The following is a 25,474-nucleotide window of genomic DNA, read 5'->3' as shown; positions in this document are numbered from 1 at the left end:
TTTCAGGTTACGGATGCGCCAAAACCCGGAAGTACCGGAATGGGTTACTTCCAGGTTTCGGCACTTGTGCATGCGCAGAAGCGCTAAATCATGACCTGTGCATGCGTGGATGCAGCAATGCGGGTTGTGAACACTGCGGGTTGCGAACGTGCCTCCCGCACGGATCACGTTCACAACCCGAGCGTCCACTGTACCTTGGTTCTCAAACAGAATGCGTTCCGGGAGCCCGTTTGACTCTCGGAACCATTCGAAAACCAGAGTGCGGCTTCTGCCAGAGGAGCCCCCTGCAGCCAATTGGAAGCCACTCCGGATGTTCACCCTCCCCAAATCATTTGAAAACCAGAACGCTCACTTCCGGGTTTCGATTGTTCAGAAGCCGATTTGTTTGGGAGCCAAGGTGCTCGGCTTCCCAGGTACAACTGTACCTGAGTCCTTGACTCCGTTTCCCAGACTTACACCTATTCATGCTCTTTTGACAGGCCTGCTTTGCTTCTGACAAATACTTGCCAGGCTAGTTTTGCAGAGGGGTCCCCTGTTCCTGCCAGGAAGTTCATCTATTCACAGGGATTGGAGGATTTGCAAGTGAAAAGAAATATTGGGAAAGGTTTTCCCAGATGAGCCAGGATGGCTTTGCCTCAAATGAAGTGTATTATCCTCAGGGAATATTTCCTAATTTCTGAAGGGTGATGGATCGGTTTTTCTGTGTGGCTGCTATCTGTGTGTGCCTTAAAAAAAATTTTTACGCTTATTTCTGCCTGGAGGGGCTTGGATGGTGGGCACCGCCAAAGGGGCTGCCAGGATGTGGCCAGTGTGTGTGTGGGGGTCTTCCTTGCCTTGCTGGGCTCCAGGGCTGTTTTTAGCAGATGCGGCGCTGGGGTGCAAATATCCGCCCGGCGCCACCAAATTACCACAGATAGTGTTGGGGTGGCCATAGCTGCGCACTGCCAGCCATCCGGGGGGGCAACTCCCCCCATGCTGCTGTAGGAGAGCTATCCCCACAGATGCCTGGGAGTGAAGTTGCCCCCCTCCCAAACCTCCTGGGGAGGAGAGCGGTCCCTGCAGAGGCTTGGGAGGGAAGCTGTGCGTCTGCCAGTCTTATGGTTGGTGGGACGCAGCTGGAGGGCATGCGGGGAAAGGGGAGGCCGCCGGCAAAGCCGCGCAGCTCCCCCCACTCGCTGGGGCGCCCCTGAGAGGCCGGTGCCCTGGCGTTATGCACCACTAAGCCCTATGGGAAAGACGGCTCTGCTGGGCTCCAGTGGGGTGTAGTGGTTAAGAGTGGGAGACTCGTAATATGGTGAACCGGGTTCGCTTCCCCGCTCCTCCACATGCAGCTGCTGGGTGAACTTGGGCCAGTCACACTTCTCTGAAGTCTCTCAGCCCCTCTCACCTCACAGAGTGTTTGTTGTGGGGCAGGAAGGGAAAGGAGAATATTGGCCGCTTTGAGACTCCTTCGGGTAGTGATAAAGCGGGATATCAAATCCAAACTCTTCTTCTTCTTCTTCTAAGCTTCCGCCCTCTGTGGAAGGGCAGCCTCGTAAGGTGGGGTTGCTCCAGATTACAGGCCGGCCTTCGCCATCCTGCTTCCCTCCAGGCGCAGCCAGCAGGACCAATGGCTAGGGCTGAGGTGGACCCAGCAAACGGTTGAGGACGCCTCTCGACCTGGGGGAGGAGTCTGTCAGAGATCCAGGCCTGTTGCCCTCGCTGCCTCTTTAGCCTCGGACGGTCCCTTAGCCGCGATTCCTGAATTGCAGGGGGTTGGAATGGATGATCTTAGGAGGCAAGGACAATAGAGACTTTATTTGTTTTTATTCATTTCTATTAAATTTTCCACTTTAAAAATCCACTCAAAAGGACAATTGAGACTTTAAAAAAGATTGGGAAGCGTTTATGTTGCATTTACTGAAACATTGTAAAGAAGTGGACTCACTAGCAGAGTTTGAGTAAACACTTACAGTCTACAAAACAAACACAGAAATGAAGATAACAAGTGTTAAGATACAATTTGAAGAGAATGATGGTACAAAATTGACGAGTGTAACAATATTTAATTTAAAGATTACAATATTCAGGTATTAATAAGCAGGAGAAGCAAATACTTAAAGAACCAGAAGAGGAAGTTGAGGGAAGTCGCGGGGGGGGGGGGGAGTGGGAATTAAAGTTTTTTCTTTTTATGTGATAATGGTGATTGTGATGAATATAAAACTGTCAAATTTAATAAAAACTTTTTTTTTATAAGACCCTAGGGCTCCCTTCCAAGGCTGCAATGCTGGGATTCTAGATGCTGTTTGGGGGGCCGTGTGAAGCCCCCTTGGCCGGCCCTCTGGCTGCTGCCAGCCAGGCCTTTGGAGACCCCCTGCTGACCCCTCCTCTGCCCTCCCCCAGACTTGACAGGACCATGTCGGAGGTGCGCCGCGCCAGCACCAGCAGTCTGCAGCGCAAGAAGCCCCCGGGGCTGATGCTGGACATTCCCGCCCCAACGGTCTTGGCTGAGGAACCAGCCATGGCACAGGTAGTCATTTTTATCATCTCTTACATTTTTAAATTTTTTATTTATATTTTTCAGATATGTACATTTCACAAATTTTACGATCACTTTGACATTCAATCAATCAATCAATAGACTTTATTTGCATAGCCGACAGGCCATAGCATCGAAGGACACTTTGACATTTTAAAACGACTTCCTTCCCCCTCTCTGCGGTTCCTTAAATTTATTTTTAATATCTTCTGCACAGCCAAATTAACTTAACTCACTCATTTACGGTATCTTCTTTGAATATATACTCTCATGTAACTGCAGGTTATTACAGTAATCCTGCCAGTGTTGTTATCTGCTTACAATTTATCTGTAAATATCCAATAAACTGTTTCCATTCTTTTATAAAAAGTTTGTTATCTTGATTTCTTATTATTCCAGTAAGTTTTGCCATTTCTGCCTATTCCGTAAGTTTTTGTATCCATTCTTCCTTTGCTGGGACTTCTGCTTCTTTCCTTTTTGGGCCCAGAAACATTCTTGCTGCTGTAGTCGCGCACATGAATAAGTTTCTTTACAATTTATGTAGTTCTGTCCCTATAATTCTTGAGAGAAAAGCTTCTGGTCTCTTTTACAAACTTTATTTTAAACATCCTTTTCATTTCGTTGTATATCATTTCCCAGTCAGCCTTAACCTTACCACAAGACCAGCACATATGATAAAAAGAACCTATTTTATTGCATTTTAACCTCCATTTTAAATTGGTTTTTTCCCCTATTATGTTTTTTACTGTGATTTTATTGGTGTTAGCCGCCCTGAGCCTGGCTCTGGCCGGGGAGGGCGGGGTATAAATAAAAATTATTATTATTATTATTATTATTATTATTATTATTATTATTATTATTATTATTTACATACCACTATTTCCTCCCGGGAGCTCAGGGTGCGGCCCCTGGTCCCCCCCCATTTTATCCTCACAACAACCCTGAGAGGTAGGTTAGGCTGAGAGACAGTCGCACCCTGTGAGCCCAGTCTCTCTGCTCTAACCACTAGACCACGCTCCCCTGTGAGGCGGGGAAGGGAGAGGGCCACAGGATTGGGCGCCCCACCAGTGAGGGGCTGGGGGATTCCCATGCCTGAGACCTCCGGCAGCCAGCAGTCTTGCAGCCAGTGCCTCACCCCCCCCCAGTTTTGCTCCAACCCCTTTTGTTTTCCCTCGGCAGCCCCCCAAGCACCGGGCCTTCCTCCGCAGCGTCAGCATGCCCACCGAACACACCCGCTTCCCCTCCCCCTTCGGCGACCTGCGGCGCCCCGTCCTCCAGCGACACACCTCCATCACCCAGACCATCCGGAGGTAAGATCGCAGAATCAGAGTGTGATGGGGGGGACCCTGAGGGTCATCCAGACCAACCCCCAGAAATTCAGGAACCCCAATGATGGCATCCATGGCAGATGGCCGGCAAACCTCTGCTCAAAACCCGCCAAGGAAGGAGAGAGGGAAGAAGTCTCTTCCCCCGTCAGCAGAAAGTTCTTCCTGATGTTGAGCCGGAATCTCCTTTCTTGTAACTTGAAGCCATGGGTTCGAGTCTTACCCCCAACCCCCTGAAGCGGGAGAAAGAAAACAAGCTGGCACCATCTTCCGTGCGACGGCCCTTCAGAGACCCAAAGATGCTCTCGGGCCTCCTCTCCTCCAGGCTAAACTCTTCTGGGTTACATCCTCCTCACCAGCTCCTTTTTCCTCCTCATCTGGGTCTTTTGCCTTTGCCAACCTGGTGCCCTGCAGATGTTTGGGACGCCAACTCCCATCAGCCCCCTGGGCCAGCGCAGCTGTGGGGCACTGGGCTAATGGGGTCAGAGCTCTCCCCCCCAAACCCCAGGAGGGCAGCAGGTTGTCCAAGGCTCTTGGAAGGAGCCAAGGGCCTTCTCTCCTGCCCCACCCCTCCAGCCTTGGAAGGGTCTGGGATAGGCAGCCCCTGCCAGGGTCCCTGGGCACCGCCGGGTTGCCTCCATTGCCCCCCACTGCCAGCGCCCCCTCAGCTGTCTCTCCTTTGCAACAGGCAGGTCCGCTTTGAGATGACTCAGACTTTGCCCGTTCAGGGCCGCCAGGTGGGCAGGAGGCCCCCCAGGAGACACCAGTCTCTGCCCAAAACGGTCTTCAGGTACCTGCAGTGCTGGTGTGACCCCCCTCGTCCCCCCCGCCCCATTGCATGTGTGTGACGTGCATGTGGGTCCCCCGGAGCAATGCCTGCTCCTCCTGCCCCATCCCTCTCCCCATCTCACAGCCAACAGGTGGCCATTTGCTATCCCTCCCCCCACATGCACGCACCTGCCCACCCCAAACCTGGCATGGCCCCACTGCTTGCCTGCAGGAGAACAGCTTGCCACCCACTTGCCTTGGCGCAACTGGGCCGGCCTGGTTTCCAACCGGGTCTTGGATTGTCCGGCTTGGACCGAGTGCGAGTCCACAAACAGGCTTGGCTCTCCGTCCTGGCCCTGTGGTGGGACCCTCGTGGCTCTCCCTTTCTCTCTGTGTCCCCCGACCCTGCAAGGATGGGCACCGGGAGAGGGAAGGCTGCCCGGGCGCAGCTCCCACAGCGCTGCATCGAGCTCAGAAGTGCAGCGCTGTGGCAGCTGCCTGCAGCCAAAACTCTGTCCCTGCCTGCCTGTTGTGAATAACTTCTACTAATGTGGGGTTCCCCTCCCCAGGCCACCCTGTGACAGACGCACTAATAGCAGCAGCAAAATGGCTAACCTCGGCGCCAGCTTGCCAGCGGTTCCCCCCGGGGGGCGACTCTGCTGCTGGTCCGGCCTGAGGGAGCGCAAGGATTCGGTCGGATCTTGCTGCAGTTGTGGGGGGACTGGCGAAAGCGTCACAGGGGCCCGGGAGGGGCCCATCTATTTGGGCCCCCTGAGTTTGGCTGCTTCCTCCTCTGCTCCTTCCCCTCTCAGGGGCACGGCCGACTGGTTTGGCGTCAGCAAGGAGAGCGACGCCACGCAGAAGTGGCAGCGGAAGAGCCTTCGCCACTGCAGCCTGCGCTACGGGAAGCTGAAGCCCCAGGTCATTCGAGAGATGGACCTCCCCAGCCAGGACAACATCTCCCTGGCCAGCGCCGAGACGCCGCCTCCACTCTATGTGCCACCCTGCCAGCTGGGCATGCAGAGGGTGAGCCGGTCCGGGGCCCTGTTGTGGGGCGAGGGGGCTGCTGGGCGTGGGGCAGGAGATGCCCTGCACCCACGGGACCCCTGGGCACTGGGAAAAGGGTGTATTGGGCCGGGGGCAGACCCTTCCCTGAGGCGAGGGCCCTCCCTAGCTAATGGGCCCCTCCCTCCTTGGCGCCGGCAGATCATCGACCCCCTGGCGCGGGGAAGGGCCTTCCGGATGGCCGAGGACAGCGAGGGCTGCAGCATGCCCCACACGCCGGCCACGCCAGGGGCCATGTCGCTCTGCTCCTTCACCAGCTCCCGGTCAGGCTTCAACCGGTGGCCGCGGCGGAGGAAAAGGGAGTCAGTGGCCAAGATGAGCTTCCGAGCCGCAGCAGCCCTGGTGAAGGTAAGGCAGGGGGGTTGGCGGAGGGGGGGGCGTTCAGTGGGTGAGGAAATCCTGCTTGCCTTGGTTGGTTGGGGGCCTGACGAAACGTCCAGGGGGGCATCAAGCACCAGGCAGAGGGAGGGAGGAAGAGGGACATTTGGAGTACTGTGAGCAGTCGTTTCTTTAAAAAAAACTCTTTTTAAAAAATCATTTTTATTTGATTTTACAAATATAATTTTGTAACAGTCCAAATACATATCCATATATATATCTGAATCTTGAGACTTTCCCCCTATCGCCTTCATGGGTCCTATTGTTGACATTTAAAACTGCATATTATTCTGTAATCAATAATTTATATCAATCCATACTATCCATAGCATTTGTTACATTACAAGTGAGATTAAAATCCTGCTAATGTTTCCATCTGTTTGCAGTGGTCTCCTAAATAAATTATATTTCCCCCCATTCTTTTAAAAAGTTTTAGTCCTCTTGGTTCCTGAGCTCAGGAAGCTGGAAAAATATTTTTTATTAACTTTCAAAAAAAGATCGAAAGAGATTTTGCAGAATACAGTGTTGTCAGACAGAGTCTGGTGACAATATGCCTAGTCGCTAGTTGCAGGCATGGCCAAACTTGGCCCTCCAGATGTTTTGGGACTACAGTTCCCATCATCCCTGACCACTGGTCCTGTTAGCTAGGGGTGATGGGAGCTGTAGTCCCAGAACAGCTGGAGGGCCAAGTTTGGCCATACCTGCAACCCCACCAGAGGTCGAACTACGATCCCATTTCTGAACATCCCTTCCAGCACTTTGTTGATGTCGATGAATTTATGTACAAGAGTCTTCTAGGAGTCCTGGACCACTTAGGAATCAACTTTATTGACCGTTCTTTATATTTAGCAGATATATTATGAAAAGGAATTTCTGCCCCACATTGCTATCCAAGTGTCTTCAGTTCTGTCAGGTTCTAAATCTGTTCCAGAACATCCTTAAACCTGTTTGGTGTCCGGGTTCATGTTTGAGTGAAATTTTTATAGATATTTGAAATCGTGCCTTTTGAATAGCGTGGAGAAATAAGAATTACCGTATTTTTCGCCCTATAGGACGCACTTTTCCCCCTCCAAAAATGAAGGGGAAATGTGTGTGCGTCCTATGGGGTGAATGCAGGCTTTCGCTGAAGCCTGGAGAGTGAGGGGGGTCGGTGCGCACTGACCCCTCTCGCTCTCCAGGCTTCAGGAAGCTATCCGCAAGCCGTGGGAGACCCGGCTCTCCCAGGGCTAGCGGAGAGCTTGCCTGCACCCAGAAGCTTGGGGCGTGCTGAGCTCTGCACGCCCCGAGCTTCGGGATTAGCGCAGCGCACCTGGGGAAAAAAAAATAACCCCCCCTTTATTTCCCCCCCCAAAAACTAGGTGCGTCCTATGGGCCGGTACGTCCTATGGGGCGAAAAATACGGTACATTTTCAAAATTGGAAAGCTCTCATCTGGCAGAGGTTTGAACAATTTCGTTGTGTAGGAAAGCACTAACTTGTCGCCATGTCAACCGAGGGACGTGGACGTTTCCCAATTTCTCTTTTGATTCCATTTCTTTGATCGATTTCCCCTTTATATAGAAATCTCCTGCTTTGTGAATTGACCTAATCCTCTTTTAAAGCCATCCAAGTTGGTGGCCATCCCTGTGGCAGGGAGTTCCGCAGTTTACTTCTGCGCTGCGTGAAAGAGGGCTTTATTTTATCTGTCCCAAATCTTCCAACGCTCAGCTCTGTTGAATGCCCACGAGTTTGGATGCTGAGAGGGAGAAAAGCTTTTCGCTGTCCACTTTCTCCATGCCAGGCATAATTTTATAAGCTTCTGCCACGTCTGCTCTTTCTCCCCTTTTCTCTAAACTAAAAAGTCCCAAATGCTGCCAGCTTTCCTCCCCGGGGACCCCCTCCACCCCCTTGATCATTCCGGTCACCCTTTTCCGAACCTTTTCCAACTCTGCAATGTCCTTTCTGTGGGATGTAATCCACTGGGAGCAGTCAAGTACAACATTCCTTGTTTTCCCAGAGTGGACATGCAAGGGGATGTTGGTCCAGCCAATCGAAACTTCCTGTTTCCTCCTGGGCTGGAGCATCCTTCCTTGCATGTGACTAGAGGTGGGCGTAACTTTACCTGTCCAGGTAACAAAAGGACGAGCCACGCAGCACCCTTTCCTTCTTCATTCGACCAGCTTTTTAGTTAGGAATGCTCTGCTAGGTCTCAGCTAGCAGAAGCTCTGGGATTATGCCCCCATATGGGGTAGATCCACAAATTTGTAACTAAGTCTGCCTTCAGGAATCGAACTGTGAACTGATGTGAGTAAACATCTTTTATTGGCTTTAAATAAGATTGTTGTGTCTTCATCCTTTTAAGAGGGATTCAAGGGAATTTACCAGGAGTGTACAATTCAATCTTAGACAGACTCAATTGTAGAATAGTGAGAGGCTCGCACGAGCCTGCAACCAGCTATCTGCTGTGCGTGTAAAAAGGGGGAATGTAAACTCTGCTAGCAAGTTTGGAAGGATATTAATAAACAATATATCCTCTCCTGCCACCCTGAACATTCCCACACTTTCTGAGCTGAGGTGACCAGAACTGGGCACGGTATACATTCCTAATGCTGTTTCAGCCTGGATTTGCACAACGGCTTCTGCCGTCTCTCCTCCCTGGCAGGGCCGGTCTGTGCGGGACAGCAACTTGCATCCGGCTCAGCAACGCAGCTTCACCCCGGCCAGCTTCCTGGAGGAAGACACGGGGGATTTCCCAGAGGAGCTGGACACCTCCTTCTTTGCTCGGGTAAGGAAGGGCCGGCGCTGGCCCTGGGGGTGGCAGAGGAGGCAGACCCCGGCTGGTGTTGGCCTGGCTTCTGCGGCTGAGCGCCCCCTCTCCTCCCCAGGAAGGAGTCCTGCATGAAGAGCTCTCCACGTACCCCGACGATGTCTTTGAGTCGCCCTCGGAAAGCGCCATCAAGGACGCCGAAGCGAAGCTGCCGCAGCTGCAACCGCAGCCACAACTGGAACCCGGCCTCACTGGGGGGGCGCTGGACAGAACAGAGCTGGAGAGGAGTCACCTGATGCTGTGAGTCCTCTGGGGGGCTGGGGCTGCTCCCTGGGGGGCCAGAGAGGGAATGGGATGGGGGTGTTCTGCTTGCTGGCCACATGTCCCAGCTGCATGCTACCCAATGCTTTGTCTGCTCTCTCCAGCTGGCAAGGCTGAGAAGCCTCTCTGGGCCAGTGGGCGCCATAAAGCAAGGCTTACAGTGCCTGCAGCTTTGCCCGCCTTTTGCAGCACCCCGTGTGGGGCTGCCCCACAGCGAGCTTCCCTGCCTGCTGCCTCCCCTTGCTTGCACTTGAAGGGGGCTCCCTGGGACAGCTGCTGGCTGCCACAGGACAGCTGCAGGGGACAAGCTCAGGCGCTTCCCCTCTCGAGGCAGCGGGTCTGCCTGCGAATCGGCCCCGGCAGAGGCATTTGTTTAGCTGGGTCAGGGTTCCGCTTGCAAAAAGGGGCTCCTCCGCTCGTTCGATCAGCCACAAAATCCCTTAAGGGTTTAATCTCTAGAATTACATAAGAGAACAAGAGGAACACAGGTTTAGAGAAGATTAAAGGTAAAGGTACCCCTGCCCGTACGGGCCAGTCGTGTCCGACTCTAGGGTTGTGCGCCCATCTCACTTAAGAGGCTGGGGGCCAGCGCTGTCCGGAGACACTTCCGGGTCACGTGGCCAGCGTGACGAAGCTGCTCTGGCGAGCCAGCACCAGCGCAGCACACGGAAACGCCGTTTACCTTCCCACTATAAAGCGGTACCTATTTATCTACTTGCACTTAAGGGTGCTTTCAAACTGCTAGGTGGGCAGGAGCTGGGACCGAAAGACGGGAGCTCACCCCGCCGCGGGGATTCGAACCGCCGACCATGCGATCGGCAAGCCCTAGGCACTGAGGTTTTACCCACAGCGCCACCCGCGTCCCTTAGAGAAGATTGGAAAACATTTATTGAATATATGGGGGGAAATGGTGTACACCTGAAAACGCTGGAAGCATTAAGATAAATTCAACAGTGTAAATAAGTTTAGATGGATGTAATACTGTCATACCTCATGTTACGTCCGCTTCACGTTACATTTTTTCATGCTATGTCCCGCGGCGACCCGGAAGTACCGGAAAGGGTTACTTCCGGGTTTCGCCGCTCGTGCATGCGCAGAAGTGCAAAGTGCACTCTTTTCATGTTGCAAATGAGCTCCGGAACGGATCCCGTTCGCTACCAGAGGTATCACTGTAATGGAATATTGAATGGTTTAGTTTTTGTAAAATATGCTGGGATTTATGATATGTCAAATGAAGCATGGAAAGAGAAGAAGGGTAGTCGTTGCTATTTTAAGGATGTTAAAATGAGTATTTTAAATTGCTAATCAGAAAATTTAATAAAAACTTTATAAAATCATCATCTTCATCTCTAGAAATAGGCCTCTTGGATGATTGCAAAGGTCACCCCCAAAGCCAAGGGCCATCTTTTCAAAAAAGTGCCGGGCATCACCGTTCTGAGCAGGAAGCGAGCTCTGCGGCAGCTTCAGTTGCCCTGCAGGGGCTGGAGGGGTTTGGGCCCTGCAAGCAGAAGACCCCTCCCTGCCCCACAGGCGATGGCTCCTTCCCTGCCCAGCTGGGGGGCACATTCCATGGCCATTGCTGAGTGCCCCTCTCTCTCTCCTCCTGCAGCCCCCTGGAGCGCGGCTGGCGGAAGCAGAAGGAGGGGGCACAGGTGGGGCAGCCCAAGGTCCGCCTGCGGCAGGAGGTGGTGAGCCTGGGCCTCCAGCGGCGGGGGCAGCGCATCCGGGTCCCCGTCCGGAAGCTCTTTGCCAAGGAGAAGCGCCCCTACGGGCTGGGCATGGTGGGCCGGCTGACCAACCGGACGTATCGCAGGCGGATCGACAGCTTTGTCAAGCAGCAAATCGAGGACATGGATGACCACCGGTAGGTGACAAAGCGGGTGGGGGCTTGGTTCTGCAGGTGGGGCTGCCGCGGGTGAAGGGGCAAGAGCTCCTAGGGCCTGGCCTGCTCCTCACAGAATTGTAGAGTGGTCAGGGACCCCCAGAGGCCATCTAGTCCAACCCCGGGCAATGCAACGTCCTACCTCCAAGGAGATTCCTTCCCGCAGAGGGAGCTTGTTCTGCCGTCGAGCAGTTCTTACTCTCTGGAAGTTCTTCCTGATCTCGAGTCAGGGCCTCCGCCTGCCAACCTGACCCCTCTCCCCACTGCAGGCCGTTCTTCACCTACTGGCTCACCTTTGTCCACTCGCTCATCACCATCCTGGCCGTCTCCATCTACGGAATCGCCCCCGTGGGGTTTTCACAGCACGAGACGGTGGATTCGGTGAGTGGCAGAAAACACGGCCATTGCGGAGCCAGTGGCAGCTGCAGCCCACCCCCCATTGCCTCTGTGGCCCCTTCCCCTTCCTTGACCACAGACCCAGGAATATCTCTCCCCCCCCTGCAAAGATGCACCTGCCTCCCAGGCATCTGCTCCTTTGCCTGGTGGGGTGAAGGGGGGGTGTGCATCTGTAGGGACCTTTTGCCCCCCCAACTCTCCCTTGCAAGGAGCCATGGCTTCCTTTTCGGCAGGTCTTGAGAAACCGCGGGGTCTACGAGAACGTGAAGTATGTGCAGCAGGAGAACTTCTGGATCGGCCCCAGTTCGGTGAGTGGCCCAGGCTGGTGTGGCTCTGTGGCAGCAACAAGGGGTTGGCTGCCGTGGCTCTGAGGCCGGTGGCCTTCTCAGTGGGGGCTCCCTGGCTTGTGGGGTGCTCTCCCCAGGGGGGCTCACCTGGTGCCTTCCTTGCACACCATCAGGTGCCAGGCTGTAGCGTTCCCAAAGCCAGGAAGGATTGGACTCTGATTAATAAAATACACACGAGGCTTGACCAGCCAGACTCTGGGAGGAGTGCGATTAATAATTCCTGTTCACCCCTCGGCCCAGGTCGTTTTATTCACAAAAGAACTTTTTACACAGTGTTTGTAAGAACCAATCAGATTTCCTCTGAGCATTTCAAAACCCCACGTGGGGACAAAGTCAGATCAGAAATTCTTTTAACCACAAAGAAACTATTTGAGCGTGCATATGTAGTTCAGAGTAAATAAAATAGGAATAAAAGGAGGAATGCATTCAGCAAAACCCCGGAAGTCATAAACAGTAGAGGCAGGATGGCAGGATTTACCATCTCCTTGTGAACTCTTTTCCTGGCCCTTAAGATCTATCTAAAGATTAAACTACATCAAAGCTACCTTCTGTCTTTATGACCCAGGATCCCTGATGAAGCAACTGGCCTGTGTTTCAGAATGCGTATACGTGCCTGTCAGGCAGAGAGAAAGAAAATGAACAGTAGAGAAAATGGCCAGAGATGCAGAGGCTTGTGGGATTTGATCAGAAATTATTGTCAGTGAATCAAACCCAGTCAACACAATGCTTTCATGACACAATGGCTTGCTCCTTATTTCATAATTCCTCATAGTAATCCCACCTGACCACTACACCAGGCGAAAATGTTCCATCTCTCCGAGGCCTCTGCCTGTTGCTGCTTTTAATAAATGTTTTTTATTTGATTTTACAAATATCATTTTAAAACAAAACCAATTGCATATCCATAATATTATTTTCTGCTCCTTTGGAATCTTGGTGCCTATAATCCCTAATAGAAAAGCTTCTGGGTTTTTTAACAAAGGTTATTTAAAATGTTGTTTTTTTTCCTTTTCATTTTGTTAGATATCCTCTCCCTGTCAATCCATTACGGCCTTTTAAACAGGTTGTGTGTTGTTGTCTTTTCCTCTCTTTTCCTCTTACTTATAGAATTTCATGGAATTCTAGAGTCGGGTGGGACCCTCAGGGTCCTCTAGTCCACCCCTCTGCAGGGCAGGGACCTTATGCTCAGCCTGGGGCTCAAACCCAGGACTCTGAGGTTGTAAGAGCCTCGCTTTCTCCCAACCGACCTCTCTCTGCTGTCAGCTGCCCTGGGGTCTCTCTCTTTAAAAATTTTTTTTTTTTTAAATTAGGAATTTCAACAAAACATTTTATCAGTAAAAAACATACCATCCTTAATTCCCCCCTATTTTTCCTCCTCCCCCTACCCCATATTATAACCCCCTCTCCCACCCCCAGACTTCCCTGAGCTCCTCTCTCTGGTTTATCAACAAATATTATTCTCTGCATGTTACAAAACTGTATAGATCCTTAATTTATCTAACTAGCTATTATCAATAAAAAGTTTGTGGGTGTTTATTCAAAACCTGCCAAGGAGTCCAGTTCATTTTGTTGTTTCTTTAGGTACTTTGCAAAGGGTTCCCATTCTTCCACAGTTGTCCTTATCTCGTAGTTTATATGTCAATTTCGCCGATTCCGCATAGTCCGTCAGTTTCCCTTGCCACAGTTCTTTGGTCGGGAGCTGCCCTGGGGTCTCTTGATGAAGGGCAGCCTGAAAGCTTGATAAGCAACGATCCGTAGTGACGATGCCGCTGCCCCTGCCTCCCCCCAGGAAGCCCTCATCCACCTGGGCGCAAAGTTTGCCCCTTGCATGCGGCAAGACCAGCAGGTGCACAGCTTCATCCGCGCTGCCCGCCAGAAGGAGAAGCACTCCGCCTGCTGCGTGCGCAACGACAAGTCCGGCTGCGTGCAGACGCCTGCGGAGGAGTGCTCGGTGAGACACCGCTGGCCTGGGCACCCACACTGGGTGGGGGAGCGCCCACTCTCTGACCCACCACCCACAGCCTGGCACCTGCTCCTGGGTGCCAGGGCTCCTCCACTCCCTGCAAAGGGAGACCCTCCTCCTCCTCTCACCCCCTCGCTCTCCCTTGCAGTCCACCCTGGCTGTGTGGGTGAAATGGCCGCGGCACCCCAGCGCCCCCCTGCTGGCAGGAGACAAGCGGCAGTTTGGCTCGGTCTGTCACCAAGACCCCAGGTAGGTCGGTCGATGGGTGCTGGAGGCCTAGTCTGCTGCGCTGACGGCCTGAACCTCCCCAGGAACAGCAGAGAGGAGGTGAGGGAATCGGGGTTCACCTCCTGCTCCCCCCCCCCAGCACTGCTGATCTCTTTCCTGCGCAGGGTCTGTGAACAGCCAGCCTCCATGGACCCCCACGAGTGGCCAGATGACATCACCAAGTGGCCGGTAAGCCTGCTGACGATTTGGGGGCTACTGAGGGGGGGGAGGAGGGAGGGCATTGCACCTGCGACAGAGTGGGGGAGACCAAAGGAGCGCCCTTTGTGGAGCAACTGCAGCACAACAGCCCTGTGGAACTAGCCATGGGTCTTGCTCTCTGTAAGATTGCTGCCCCCCCCTTACTTCTGCAGTCCCAGAAGAGAACAATTTCTTTTTTAAACTTCCTCACCCAGGGCCCTCCTCAGCTCCACCTACAGCCTTGGGGTTTCCTTGGAGTGCAGAGGCAGCCCACTATAACAACAACAGTAGTAGATATAATATAATATAATATAATATAATATAATATAATATAATATAATATAATATAATATAATATAATATAATATAATATAATATAATATAATATAATATAATATAATATAATATAATATAATATAATATAATATAAATTATTATTATTTGTACCCCACCCATCTGGCTGGGTTTCCCCAGCCACTCTGGGTGGCTTTCAACAGAACATTCAAAATGGAATAAAACACCAAACATTAAAAACTTCCCTAAAGAGGGCTGCCTTCAGATGTCTTCTAAAAGTCTGGTAGTTGTTGATTTCCTTGACATCTGACAAGAGGGCGTTCCACAGGGAGGGCGCCACCACCAAGAAGGCCCTCTGCCTGGTTCCCTGTAACCTTGCTTCTCGCAGGGAGGGAACCGCTAGAAGGCCCTCGGCGCTGGACCTCAGTGTCCAGGCTGGATGATTGGGGTGGAGACGCTCCTTCAAGTATACACTCTGTCTCTGAGTCTATCCTGGACGTTGGAAAAGTGCGCTGGCCCCCAGCAACTTTGATCCTAAACTCCCAGGAGCCTGAAAGCCAAGCCTCTGGGGATCCTAAAGCCCTGGGGTTGGAAACCGCAAACACGACAGCAGCCAAACGAAGGAATTTCATTAGGAAGAAAAGGCAGGGGGAAATCAGGCAGGTGATCAGAGCAGAATGCAAAGGAAACGCCAGCCCCAGGGCTCCACAGCGGAATGAAACCTAGCCAGGTTTGCTCACAAGGAATCTGGAAGGCTGCTCAGCTTCATCCAAGATCCCGTCTTGGATCCCTGGTGCTGGAAAGGGGATCCCCTGGTGCTGGGATAGGAAGAAGCTGCAGGAAGCAGCTCAGCTTTTAGATCTTGTTGTCTCCCTTTAAAAACTTTTTCACGGGACCTCCTGGCCCTTCCTGCCCTGGTCCTCAGCTGGGCATTTCAAGCGCTCATTCCAAGGACTGGCAGGAAATATCTGTGGGTTGCCTTAGGCAGGTTAAAGAAACCAAATTTTTAAAATAATAATAATAATAATAATAATAATAATAATAATAATAATACAATGACTGGGGAATGGTGGTCAGCTCTGGCCTTCCTTGGCTCTTGGTGGAAGCCCCTTAGGCAAGGGACAGACTTTCTTGCCCCTCCAACTGCCCAGCAGCTGGTCTTTTTCTGTGGACTCTGGCAGAGGGGTGTGTGTGCCTTTCCCTTCGCCCATGGGACCTGCAGAGATGGGGGTGGCAGGAGGCCCCTCCAGCCAGGATGTGCTCCGAGGAGGGAGGCCCCCACCCACTGCCCCCCTCTCCTTCCAGATCTGCACCAAGAACAGCGCTGGCAACTACACGAACCACCCGCACATGGACTGCGTCATCACGGGCCGCCCCTGCTGCATTGGCACCAAGGGAAGGTAGGGGGAGGCCTGGGGGAGGCGGGGCAGCGCTAGGTGGCAGGCTGCCCATTGGCCACTCCGGGGAGGAGGGTGGGGGAGATTGACAGCCACCCCCCAAGGGATCAGCTTGGACTGCGTGTGTTCCCCATCCCTGCCCTTCTGCTGCCCCCCTTAACTTCCCAGCTCTCTGCCCTCTTTCCTCCCAGGTGTGAGATCACATCTCGAGAATACTGCACCTTCATGCACGGCTACTTCCACGAAGAGGCCACCCTCTGCTCCCAGGTAACGCCCTCTCCCCGACTGCCAAATCCCGTGCGTTGCTTTCAGAGCAGGGCGAGGCCCTGGCAGTGCTAAGCCCAGGTGTGCTCTCTCCCCCAGGTGCACTGCATGGATGATGTCTGTGGGCTCCTGCCCTTCCTCAACCCAGAGGTCCCAGACCAGGTGTACCGCCTGTGGCTGTCGCTGTTCCTCCACGCAGGGTAAGGCTGGCACTGGGCCCCCACCAGGACACACCAGCAAGGTGTGTGGGGAGGGGAGGGAGGGTTGTTTTCTCTCCCCCCCCCCCGGTCCAACTGGCCTCCCTCTCCCCTGCCCAGCAGGATCCTGCACTGCTTGGTCTCAGTGTGCTTCCAGATGACCATCCTGCGAGACCTGGAGAAGCTGGCTGGCTGGCACCGCATCTCCATCATCTACCTTCTGAGCGGCATCACGGGCAACCTGGCCAGTGCCATCTTCCTGCCCTACAGAGCTGAGGTGGGTGAGGGGCTGCCAGGGGCAACGCAGCCCTTTCCTTTGGGCCCAGGGCTAGGGCACCTCCTGGGCAGGGACATGGCCCCAGGCTCAGCCTCTCCGGGAACAGCTTGGGGGAGCCTTCCTGCCAGAGCAGAGCAACTGCTGCTGCTCGTCTGTGTAAGCAGAACTGAGCCTGATGGGCCCATGGACTGACTCTGGCCAAGGCAGCTCCCTGGTCCACCCACAACCCCAGGCTGCTCCTTCCTCTTCCGGCTCCCTTTGTTGGGCTTTTGCCTCCTGCTCCCGGCTCCCCCCTTTTCTGGCCTGGAGGTGGGGGCCCCTCCTTGCTCTACTTGTAGGGAAGCAGCTTCTCAACTGCCTCCCCGCCACGGGGGGGGGAAGGTGTTTTGCGAAAGGCAGGCCTAACGGGGACCTCTGCCTGCCTGCCTCCCTCTCCTCTCAGGTGGGCCCTGCGGGCTCCCAGTTTGGCATCCTGGCCTGCCTCTTTGTGGAGCTCTTCCAGAGCTGGCAGATCCTGGCGCGTCCCTGGAGGGCCTTCTTCAAGCTGCTGGCCGTGGTCCTCTTCCTCTTTGCCTTCGGCCTCCTGCCCTGGATCGACAACTTCGCCCACGTGGGCGGCTTCGTCAGCGGCCTCTTCCTCTCCTTCGCCTTCCTGCCCTACATCAGCTTCGGCAAGTTTGACCTGTACCGCAAGCGCTGCCAGATCATCGTCTTCCAGCTGGTCTTTGCGGGGCTGCTGTCGGGCCTGGTGGTCCTCTTCTATTTCTACCCCATCCGCTGCGAGTGGTGCGAGTTCCTCACCTGCATCCCTTTCACGGACAAGTTCTGTGAGAAGTACGACCTGGACGCGCAGCTCCACTGAGCGGGGGGGACCCCTCCCCAACTCCCCAGCGCACTTAATTTAAACTCTTGCTTCTTCTTGCACCTGAGCTGCCTTAGCCCAGAGGAACGGAGACTCGTTTGCTGCAACCGGAACCTCTCGCCGTGCCTTGTTTTACGGAACTCTTTCCCCCCCCGCTGCCCTGTTTTCATGACGCTCCCTTTCAAAATGGCCTTTTTAACGGGATTTGTTACTTGTTGCCCAGGTGGTGATTAAAACACGCAGGTAGCGTTTTAGCTACATTTCCAAAAGGGCCTTGGGCATTTCGTTTGCGCTCGATGGCGAAAGGTGGGGCCGCGGGGGAGTGCGTCCTTTGTGCAGTGCCAGAAACCCAGATTCTAACACCAGAAAGGCAAGAAGCTACCCCTGGATAGGGAAGGCAAGACCCTCAAAATGAAGGAGCCCCCTGATGCTGAGAGAGACCCTAGATGCCCTCTGCTGGGGTGAATCATTCTGTGATGGGAGGGAGGATGGGGGACCAAGTTGGGGGCTTCTATGATTCCATGCCCCCAAGTCACCTGGGCTGCGCTTTCTGCAAGCTCCTCCTGGGTTTGGGGACGTTACCCCATTCTGCAAGAGCCGCTTCTCCAAATCACAACACAGCCGCCTCCCATTGCTCATGCACTTTATTGAAAGTCCAGCTAAGGCTGACGCCTCCAGTGGGTGAGAGTCTTTGGCTGGGCACTGGGCACCCGCTGCTGAGGTGTGGCTGTGTGGCTGTTGCTTCCAAATCCGCCCAGTTCACAGGCAGTCCACTCTCTTCAAACCTGGACTCATAGCTGCTTTTGCCAGCCTCAGAGGAAACACCTTTGCCCTCCTGGGTCCAAAACGACGCCCCCATTCTGGCAGCAGCGGTCCCTCGGGTGACTCAGTTGCTGACCAGACGGAAGCAGAGCAAGTCTGAAGTGCTCCTGGGTCACAGCTGTGGCTTTCAAAGAGTGGCCTCTCCCCATTTCAGAAACGCCAAGCAGAGCTCACAGAGCCTCCCCAAAGGGCACCTGTAAGGGAAGACAAGGGCCAAAGGCTCCTTTAGGCCTGAGAAGCAGCTGCTGGGCTCTCCAAACATTTGAGGGCAGCTGAATATAGCTCAGAGCTTCTGCCTTGACCACTGCAAAACCTCACTGCATTCAGGTGCAGAGCGAGAAAACCTACACGCCCCCCTCCTGGTGAGGGTCATGTTGGTTATGGGGACCAAGTATGAGCCTTGTGGCTTCAGCATCTGCTCACAGCCAAGGCTGATGGATCTAACAAAACTCCCCCCCCCCGCCTGACAAAGCCACTAGCACCTTTCTCCAAAAGGCAGGCACAGCTGGTGGAGGGGGCACCTTCTGCCTGCCAGCTACGGAATAAAACTATTTCCCAAACTGACCCCCAGATGCTCAGCTTAAAAGCACAACAATTTCCCCCCAAGAGCTTTTCACCATGTTGTAAACCAGGGGTCAGCAAACTTTTCCAGCAGGGGGCCGGTCCACTGTCCCTCAGACCTTGTGGGGGGCCGGACTATATTTTTTTTGGGGGGGAGGGAGAAATGAACAAATTCCTATGCCCCACAAATAACCCAGAGGTGCATTTTAAATAAAAGCACACATGTAAAAACACACTGATTCCTGGACCATCCGTGGGCCGGATTGAGAAGGCGATTGGGCCAGATCCAGCCCACAGGGGTTGCCTACCCATGTTGTATACGGTCACTTCTGATACTGCCTTAAGCACATTACTGAACCTAGTTCAGTTCAGCAGTGCTGGTTTCCTTCTCAGCAAAGGGAATCTGTTCCTTGCCTGTCCAGGACATTCAGTGGAACCAAAGAGGGAAGACTCCCCGCTCCCCACAAGCTTTCTCCTGCCCTCAGCAGAGCTGCTGAGAGGCAGCCAAGCACGAGACGTGGGGCAGCAGTGGGGAACAGAAGACCCAGCAAAGAGGTCAGGGGTATTTTGGGACTTGCCTGGCAGCTCATTTCCGGAGCTTTTTCACGAAGCTGACTTCATCTCGGTTTCGGATGCCGTACCTAAAAATAGCGTCGCTCACGTTACACGTCTGCCAAAACACACACATTGCCGTCGTGACAGACCCACCCACCCTTCTCCCCAAGGGCCGAGGAACATCAGGGGAGCAGCTGGACCAGGCCACCGTCCCGTCTAGTCCAGCATACTGTTCCCCACAGGAGCTCAGCACACCCCCACACACCCCCCCCGCTTCCCACTGCTCATCCCAGGGACCACAGCCTTTGTCCACAGGGCCAACAGTCTTTCTTTCTTTATTTATTTCAAACCCCCCCCCCCAAAAAAATTACAAACATCAAATTCAAAATCCATATTCATTTTCTAACATAAGCCTATTACCTAGATTACCTAAATTAAAATATATCTAATTGCTCTAGGCTTCCCTTTGCTATATGTAAATACAACACAATTAACAAATTACCGGTATATTATGAATCATGTTATAGGTTCCCATATACCCCCCACTCCCCATGTGTAATCTCAATATTTTACTTTTTCCATCTTGTGTTGTTATAATGTAATAATTACTCAATTGATTCTATTATTATTTTCTTGCTTACCCCTGCACGTTTTACACATTCTCTATTAACATTTCAATTCCGGAACCATATTTTTTCATGTATTGCTTCACTCCATCCCACTCTAATTATTCTCTGATTTGAGTGGCCTCTAATAATTGCCGTCAATTTTGCCATTTCTACAAACTCACAGAGTTTTTTTGCCATTCTAACAGTGATGGGATTTTCTCCCCCTTCCACTAGTCTTATCTGCCAAGAACTGGCCCCCTCTCCTCTTGAAGACACCTGAGTGGGTGGCCAGCCCTGTGATGCTGAATTCAAAGGCTGAGTTCTGCGCTGAATATTGCTGCACCCCCAGCCTGCTCCTTTTCTCCACCCTGAGCCTGTCCAGAGTCACAGCTTTTCAAACGCAATGGTTTATTTCTGGAGGAGAGAACAGTAGCCACACCCCCTTTTTTGGCTTCCCCAAGTCCCAGGGCAGCTGGTTTCCTGCCCTCGCCTGACTGCTGGGGCTCCTCTCCTTTCCCCACACAATTCTGTAATGAACTCCAGCTGTGTTCCCCCAACCCTCCCTGGGACTCGGCCCCAAAATGAAGCAAGTTGGGTGAGCCCCACCAAGGCCGGCCGGAGCCTCCCGTGACTCACTCTCTCAGCTTCTTCCTGTCGTCTGTCAGCTTCTCTGCACCAAACGTTAAGCAGTATGTTCGCCACACGTACTTCCTGCAAGGGGAGGTTTGCTTATTTATAAAAATACTTCCTATGCCGCTTTATCGTAGTAATACAGCACAGTGGCTCACAGCAATATAAAACCACGCAGTAAAATTGTTAGGGAAAAATCTAGGTGTGAGGCTGCTCAGTCCCCCAGCTGGTCGGGCAGAGCCCGTGGGTCCTTGCGGAATAAAGGAAGGAGTCCAGCCACCAACCGGAGCCAATAGCTGTAGACCAAAGTTTATTGCGCAACAGGTTCAAAGAGGAATTTTGAACCCCGAGGATGGGGTGACAAGGACTTTTAAAACTTTCCCACCATATCCCAGAATACAGTGCATACAGCATCATTAACATAGGAGGAATGTGTTGGGGCAACAGGCGGATACAGGATATGTGTTGGGAAGTACATTCTAAGCACCTACTACAAAGGGACAATAGAACTTGGGTTTGCATAGTCTGCCACCTGGGCAAGTCCGGAGCAGAGCTTTTGCCCAGCGATTGACAGCTATGAGTACAGCTATGAGTACGTCTATAGCAGGGACCAAGTGGCTTCCAAGTCCTTGGCCAATGAAGCAAATTGGCGGTGGAATGAAGGAAACTGGCAAAGGAGTTGATTTTATATGATTTTTAAAGCTAGGCAACTTCCCTGAGCCGTCAATTCGAAAGGATACCTTTATGCATACTATTTGTAACATTTAACAACTTTAAAGATGTGCCCCCCCCCCCGTAATTTCCGTAACAGAAATCCTTTAACTTTTTAATGATTTTACTGTATGGTTTTATATTGCTGCACACCGTGGTGATTTACTTTTGTGATCCGGTGGTATATAAATATATTGAACAAGCAAGTTAAAAGGAAAAGAATTAAAAACAGGCGCCAGCAGACCATTGTGGTGGGATGTACTTGTAGCCGCCTGCAGAGGCCTGGCGGAACAAAGCTTTTCGGCAGGCGTTTAAAAGTTGGCACAGAAGGTGCCTGTTAGCAATGTGAGGGCGGAGGGCCAGCAGGTGGGAGCAGCCGATCCGAGGAGACTAAAGGCTAGCCCACCCACCTGGGAGGGTCACACAGGAGGACCCCCCACCCGTCCTGGGCAGGGGGAAGGGCTCAACTCACCAGCTGATGTGCTGGATGCCCCCTGCCCGCTCCTGCTTCAGCTGCACAAACCGCTGGATGGCTTTCTTCAGGTCCAGGACGCTGGCATTCTGCACCACCACCACGGCTGCGGAGAAGAAAGCGTCGTCATCACCCCCAGGCTGCATCTTGCACATCCCGCCAGGACCCAGGAGGTGCTCAGGACACTCTTCTAATCCCCCCCCCCACTGGGAACACCTTCAGCACCACCTGAGGGAGGGCTTTGCAGGGCAAGAAAAGAGGCCTTGGGCAGCGAAGGGGGGGAGGTGTCTCTCCCGAAGTGGGCTCTGTGCGGGGAAAAGGGCTGGAAGGGCAACCAGGGCCTTGCTTGCTTGCATTATTGTATTTTAATATTTTGCTGGAAGCCTCCCAGAGTGGCTGGGGAAACCCAGCCAGATGGGTGGGGTGGTAATAAAAATAATAATATAATACATTATTATTATTATTTATACCCCACCCATCTGACTGGGTCTCCCCAGACACTCTGGGCGGCTTCCAACCAAATATCAAAAACAATACAGCGCCAGACATTAAAAACTTCCCTAAACAGGGCCCTAAACGGGTATAAATATATAAATAACAAATAATAAATTTATAAATATAATAATAATAATAATAATAATAATAATAATAATAATAATTGCTCCCTGCACCTCCAGCGCATAAAGCCACGGAGGGAGGAGGCTGGGGGGCGTTTGCTCCTCACGCTCAGTCTAGAGTCGGAAGGGCCCTCGGGGGTCATCCAGCCCACCCCCCTGCGAGGCCGGAATGTGGGGCGGGGCCAGGTCCGAGGGGGCGGGGCGACGCCGACTCACGCATGGGGGCCTCGGGGGCGTCGGCTCTGCGCACGCGCACCGTCATGGCCTGGCCGTACTCGAGCGCCACCTGCGAGCCGATCTCCTCGGGGGTCACCTGACAAGGGAGAGGAGGGCGGAGTCAGCGCCGGGGATCGACAGGCGAGGCCGGCCCCGCCCCCTCCGGGCGGCCTACCTGCGCGGGGAGGTCGCAGAGCAGCGGGTCCCTCACGAGGCGCGCCAGGCCGGCCTGCCACAGCTGCAGCACCTCGGCGTGGGCCGCGTCCACGGCGCCCTCCTCGCCCGCCTCCTCCTCCTCCGCCGCCTCAGGCGCCGCCATCTTGGGGAGGGGCGTGGCCTCCGGGGCCGGCCGGAAGCGGAAGTGCCTGGGCGTGGCTTCTCGGCGAAGGAGGCGCGGGCGCCATGCTGCTCTTCTGCCCGGCCTGCGGGAACGTCCTGGTGGCCGAGGAGGGCGCGCGCTGCCACCGCTTCGCCTGCACCACGTGCCCCTACGTGCGCAACGTCACGCGCAAGGTAGGGAGGGGGAGGGGAGGGGATTCCCCCGAGGGAGGGAGGTTCTCCCCGCTCAACCCCCCCCCCTTTCTCTCTTTTGTTAAGGGAGAAATCTGAGGCTCCCTTGGACAAAAAACAAGGACGCCAGCCAGGAATAGCAGAGCAAAAGAGCAGCCAGTCGGCTTGGTCTTTATTGAAGACTGTGGCGACAGGACTCCCACCTGCCACCAGGTGGAACGAGATGGAAGCCCCAACAAAAGAGCCCCCAAACTTTTATTAGCTGCTAATCCCCATGTTACATCCCCCCCCCAAACTACATCATGGTTACATCATGAAAGGGGAGGTCTGGTGGCAGGAATCTGGGCGTCCTGGACCCTGCCCCATGGTTCCCCTTGCCCTCCACCAAACACCCATCAAGTGGAACAAAAGAGATCTTTACACTGCCCTGTTTCCCAGCCAAGTTCATCCCACCCTTTTGTCTTCATCTGGGTTTGTTATTTCTGGAATGGCTACCTGTCTGGCACTCAGGTATCAGGATGCCAGGGATTATCACTCAGGCAGAGGGGCTGCTGCGTAGCTGAGCTCACATGTCTATATGAATTTCTGAAGTTTTCCCAGTGAGCCAGTACACTGGAAGGACAGATCCTGAAGCTAAGACTCCAATACTTTGGCCACCTCATGAGAAGAGAAGACTCCCTGGAAAAGACCCTGATGTTGGGAAAGATGGGGGGCACAAGGAGAAGGGGATGACAGAGGACGAGATGGTGGGACAGTGTTCTCGAAGCTACCAGCATGAGTTTGACCAAACTGCGGGAGGCAGTGGAAGACAGAAGTGCCTGGCGTGCTCTGGTCCAGGGGGTCACGAAGAGGCGGACATGACTAAACAACAAGCAGAGGCGCAGAGGCCCGTTGAATAGATAGGAAGAAACTGTGATGAAGTGTTTTGTGGGGACAAATCACAAAAGTCACAAAAGTGATTGTGCTGATTTTGGTAGTGGGCTGCATGTGCATGATATCTGCTGGAGGGGCAACCCCCCCCAACCTATACATAAATTCCTGCAACACTTTCAGGTGACGAGCCGGCGCTACCCGAAACTCAAGGAGGTGGACGATGTGCTCGGAGGGGCCGCCGCCTGGGAGAACGTGGACTCCACTGCAGGTGCCAAGGGGTGGGGGTGGGAAAGGGGGCCGTGGCCTCCCAGAGGAGAGTCGGGAGGAACCCCAGGGGTCATCCAGGCCAATCCCCTCGCAGGCATCTTATCCCGGGTTTACCCCACTCTCCCCCTGCCCCACCTGCAGATGCTGCCAGTCGGGACAGAACCTTGGAGCCCCCTTTGGAAGGTGGAACCCATAATAATAATTATTCTTTCTACCCCACCCAACTGGCTGGGTTTCCCCAGCCACTCTGAGCAGCTCCCAAAAGAATATTAAAAACATGATAAAACATCAAACATTGAAAACTTCCCTGTACAGGGCTGCCTTCAGATGTTTTCTAAAAGTCTGATAGTTGTTTATTTCCTTGACATCTGATGTTAGGGCATTCCACCACCGAGAAGGCCCTCTGCCTGGTTCCCTGTAGCTTTGCTTCTCGCGCTGAGAAGGTTCTGACCCCCGTGACTCTGATTTAAGAGGGAGCTCAGGAAACTGCCTTCCGCAGAGTCAGACCCACCTGGCTCAGTGTGGTCAGCACTGGCTGGCAGCCACAGATCCGCAGGGTTCCAGGCAGGGGATCTTTCTCCCAGGCCCTCGGGGAGATGCAATACAAGTGCCCCACTTGTCAGGTTGAGGGTCCTCATCATCTCCGGCCTTGGCCAGCCTGGGGGCTTGAGGCTGCAGGAGCCGCCCTCTGGCCTGGAGGGGGAGATACTCCACCACCCACCAGGTCCTGACACCCTCTTCTTTGTCTCTCCACACCCGCCCCCCCCCCCAGAGCCGTGCCCCAAGTGTGAGCACCCACGGGCCTACTTCATGCAGCTGCAGACGCGCTCGGCTGACGAGCCCATGACCACCTTCTACAAGTGCTGCAGCGCCCAGTGCGGACACCGCTGGAGGGACTGAGGCCACAGTGGAGCTGACTGGGCAACTGGGGTGCGGGTGTCTGCTACTTTGTACATAATAAACAGTATATATGAGAAAGAGCTGCAAACATGTTCTCTCATTCTCTATGCGCAAGAAGGGCAGGGAGGGTTGCGTCCTACACATTTCAGAGCCAAAATGCACGCCTGCTCAAAGGGACAAGAGGAATGGTTGGAGAGCTTGGTGTTTAGGGGAGCATCCTAATTTTTTGCAGTCATTTCTGCTATGTTTTAAAAAGCTGGCTTGACCT

At 53.5% G+C, this 25,474-nt stretch overlaps 3 protein-coding genes across 7 annotated transcripts; 2 read left to right on the top strand and 1 right to left on the bottom strand.

Moving 5' to 3' along the window:
- Nucleotides 1-2,382: 2,382 nt before the first annotated feature.
- Nucleotides 2,383-17,733, top strand: RHBDF1 (rhomboid 5 homolog 1). Of its 5 annotated transcripts, none has more exons than XR_013390617.1 (18): nucleotides 2,383-2,509; nucleotides 3,698-3,828; nucleotides 4,532-4,633; nucleotides 5,424-5,637; nucleotides 5,818-6,024; nucleotides 8,695-8,817; nucleotides 8,918-9,099; nucleotides 10,730-10,984; nucleotides 11,272-11,383; nucleotides 11,632-11,706; nucleotides 13,535-13,696; nucleotides 13,857-13,957; nucleotides 14,101-14,164; nucleotides 15,773-15,864; nucleotides 16,057-16,131; nucleotides 16,228-16,328; nucleotides 16,449-16,602; nucleotides 17,045-17,183. XR_013390617.1 is itself a non-coding variant. In XM_077918762.1 (18 exons), exons 1-18 carry the CDS (start codon nucleotides 2,396-2,398, stop codon nucleotides 17,462-17,464), a joined length of 2,688 nt encoding a protein of 895 aa, XP_077774888.1. In that variant the 5' UTR covers nucleotides 2,383-2,395; the 3' UTR covers nucleotides 17,465-17,733. The 5 variants fall into 5 exon arrangements, 3 of the variants coding, with proteins under 3 accessions (XP_077774888.1, XP_077774887.1, XP_028561102.2); XR_013390616.1 differs by having other exon boundaries at nucleotides 16,446-16,602; XM_077918762.1 differs by having other exon boundaries at nucleotides 15,773-15,867; nucleotides 16,056-16,131; nucleotides 17,045-17,733.
- A 357-nt stretch (nucleotides 17,734-18,090) lies between these two features.
- On the bottom strand, nucleotides 18,091-22,975 carry SNRNP25 (small nuclear ribonucleoprotein U11/U12 subunit 25). Its single transcript, XM_028705275.2, has 6 exons — nucleotides 22,832-22,975; nucleotides 22,657-22,753; nucleotides 21,824-21,929; nucleotides 20,647-20,721; nucleotides 19,426-19,488; nucleotides 18,091-18,480 (listed from the first exon to the last, which is right to left on the bottom strand). Exons 1-5 carry the CDS (start codon nucleotides 22,973-22,975, stop codon nucleotides 19,434-19,436), a joined length of 477 nt encoding a protein of 158 aa, XP_028561108.2. The 3' UTR covers nucleotides 18,091-18,480; nucleotides 19,426-19,433.
- Nucleotides 22,976-23,035: 60 nt separating this feature from the next.
- On the top strand, nucleotides 23,036-25,286 carry POLR3K (RNA polymerase III subunit K). The gene is made up of 3 exons (XM_028705276.2): nucleotides 23,036-23,169; nucleotides 24,220-24,307; nucleotides 25,079-25,286. The coding sequence occupies exons 1-3, from the start codon at nucleotides 23,059-23,061 to the stop codon at nucleotides 25,204-25,206; spliced, it is 327 nt and encodes a 108-aa protein (XP_028561109.1). The 5' UTR covers nucleotides 23,036-23,058; the 3' UTR covers nucleotides 25,207-25,286.
- The last annotated feature ends 188 nt before the right edge of the window (nucleotides 25,287-25,474 follow it).

This window comes from Podarcis muralis, chromosome 14 (assembly GCF_964188315.1).
Source record: "Podarcis muralis chromosome 14, rPodMur119.hap1.1, whole genome shotgun sequence".
Lineage (NCBI taxonomy): Eukaryota > Metazoa > Chordata > Lepidosauria > Squamata > Lacertidae > Podarcis > Podarcis muralis.
The sequence above is the reverse complement of the archived record's forward strand: the minus strand, read 5'-3'. Positions and strand labels throughout refer to the sequence as shown.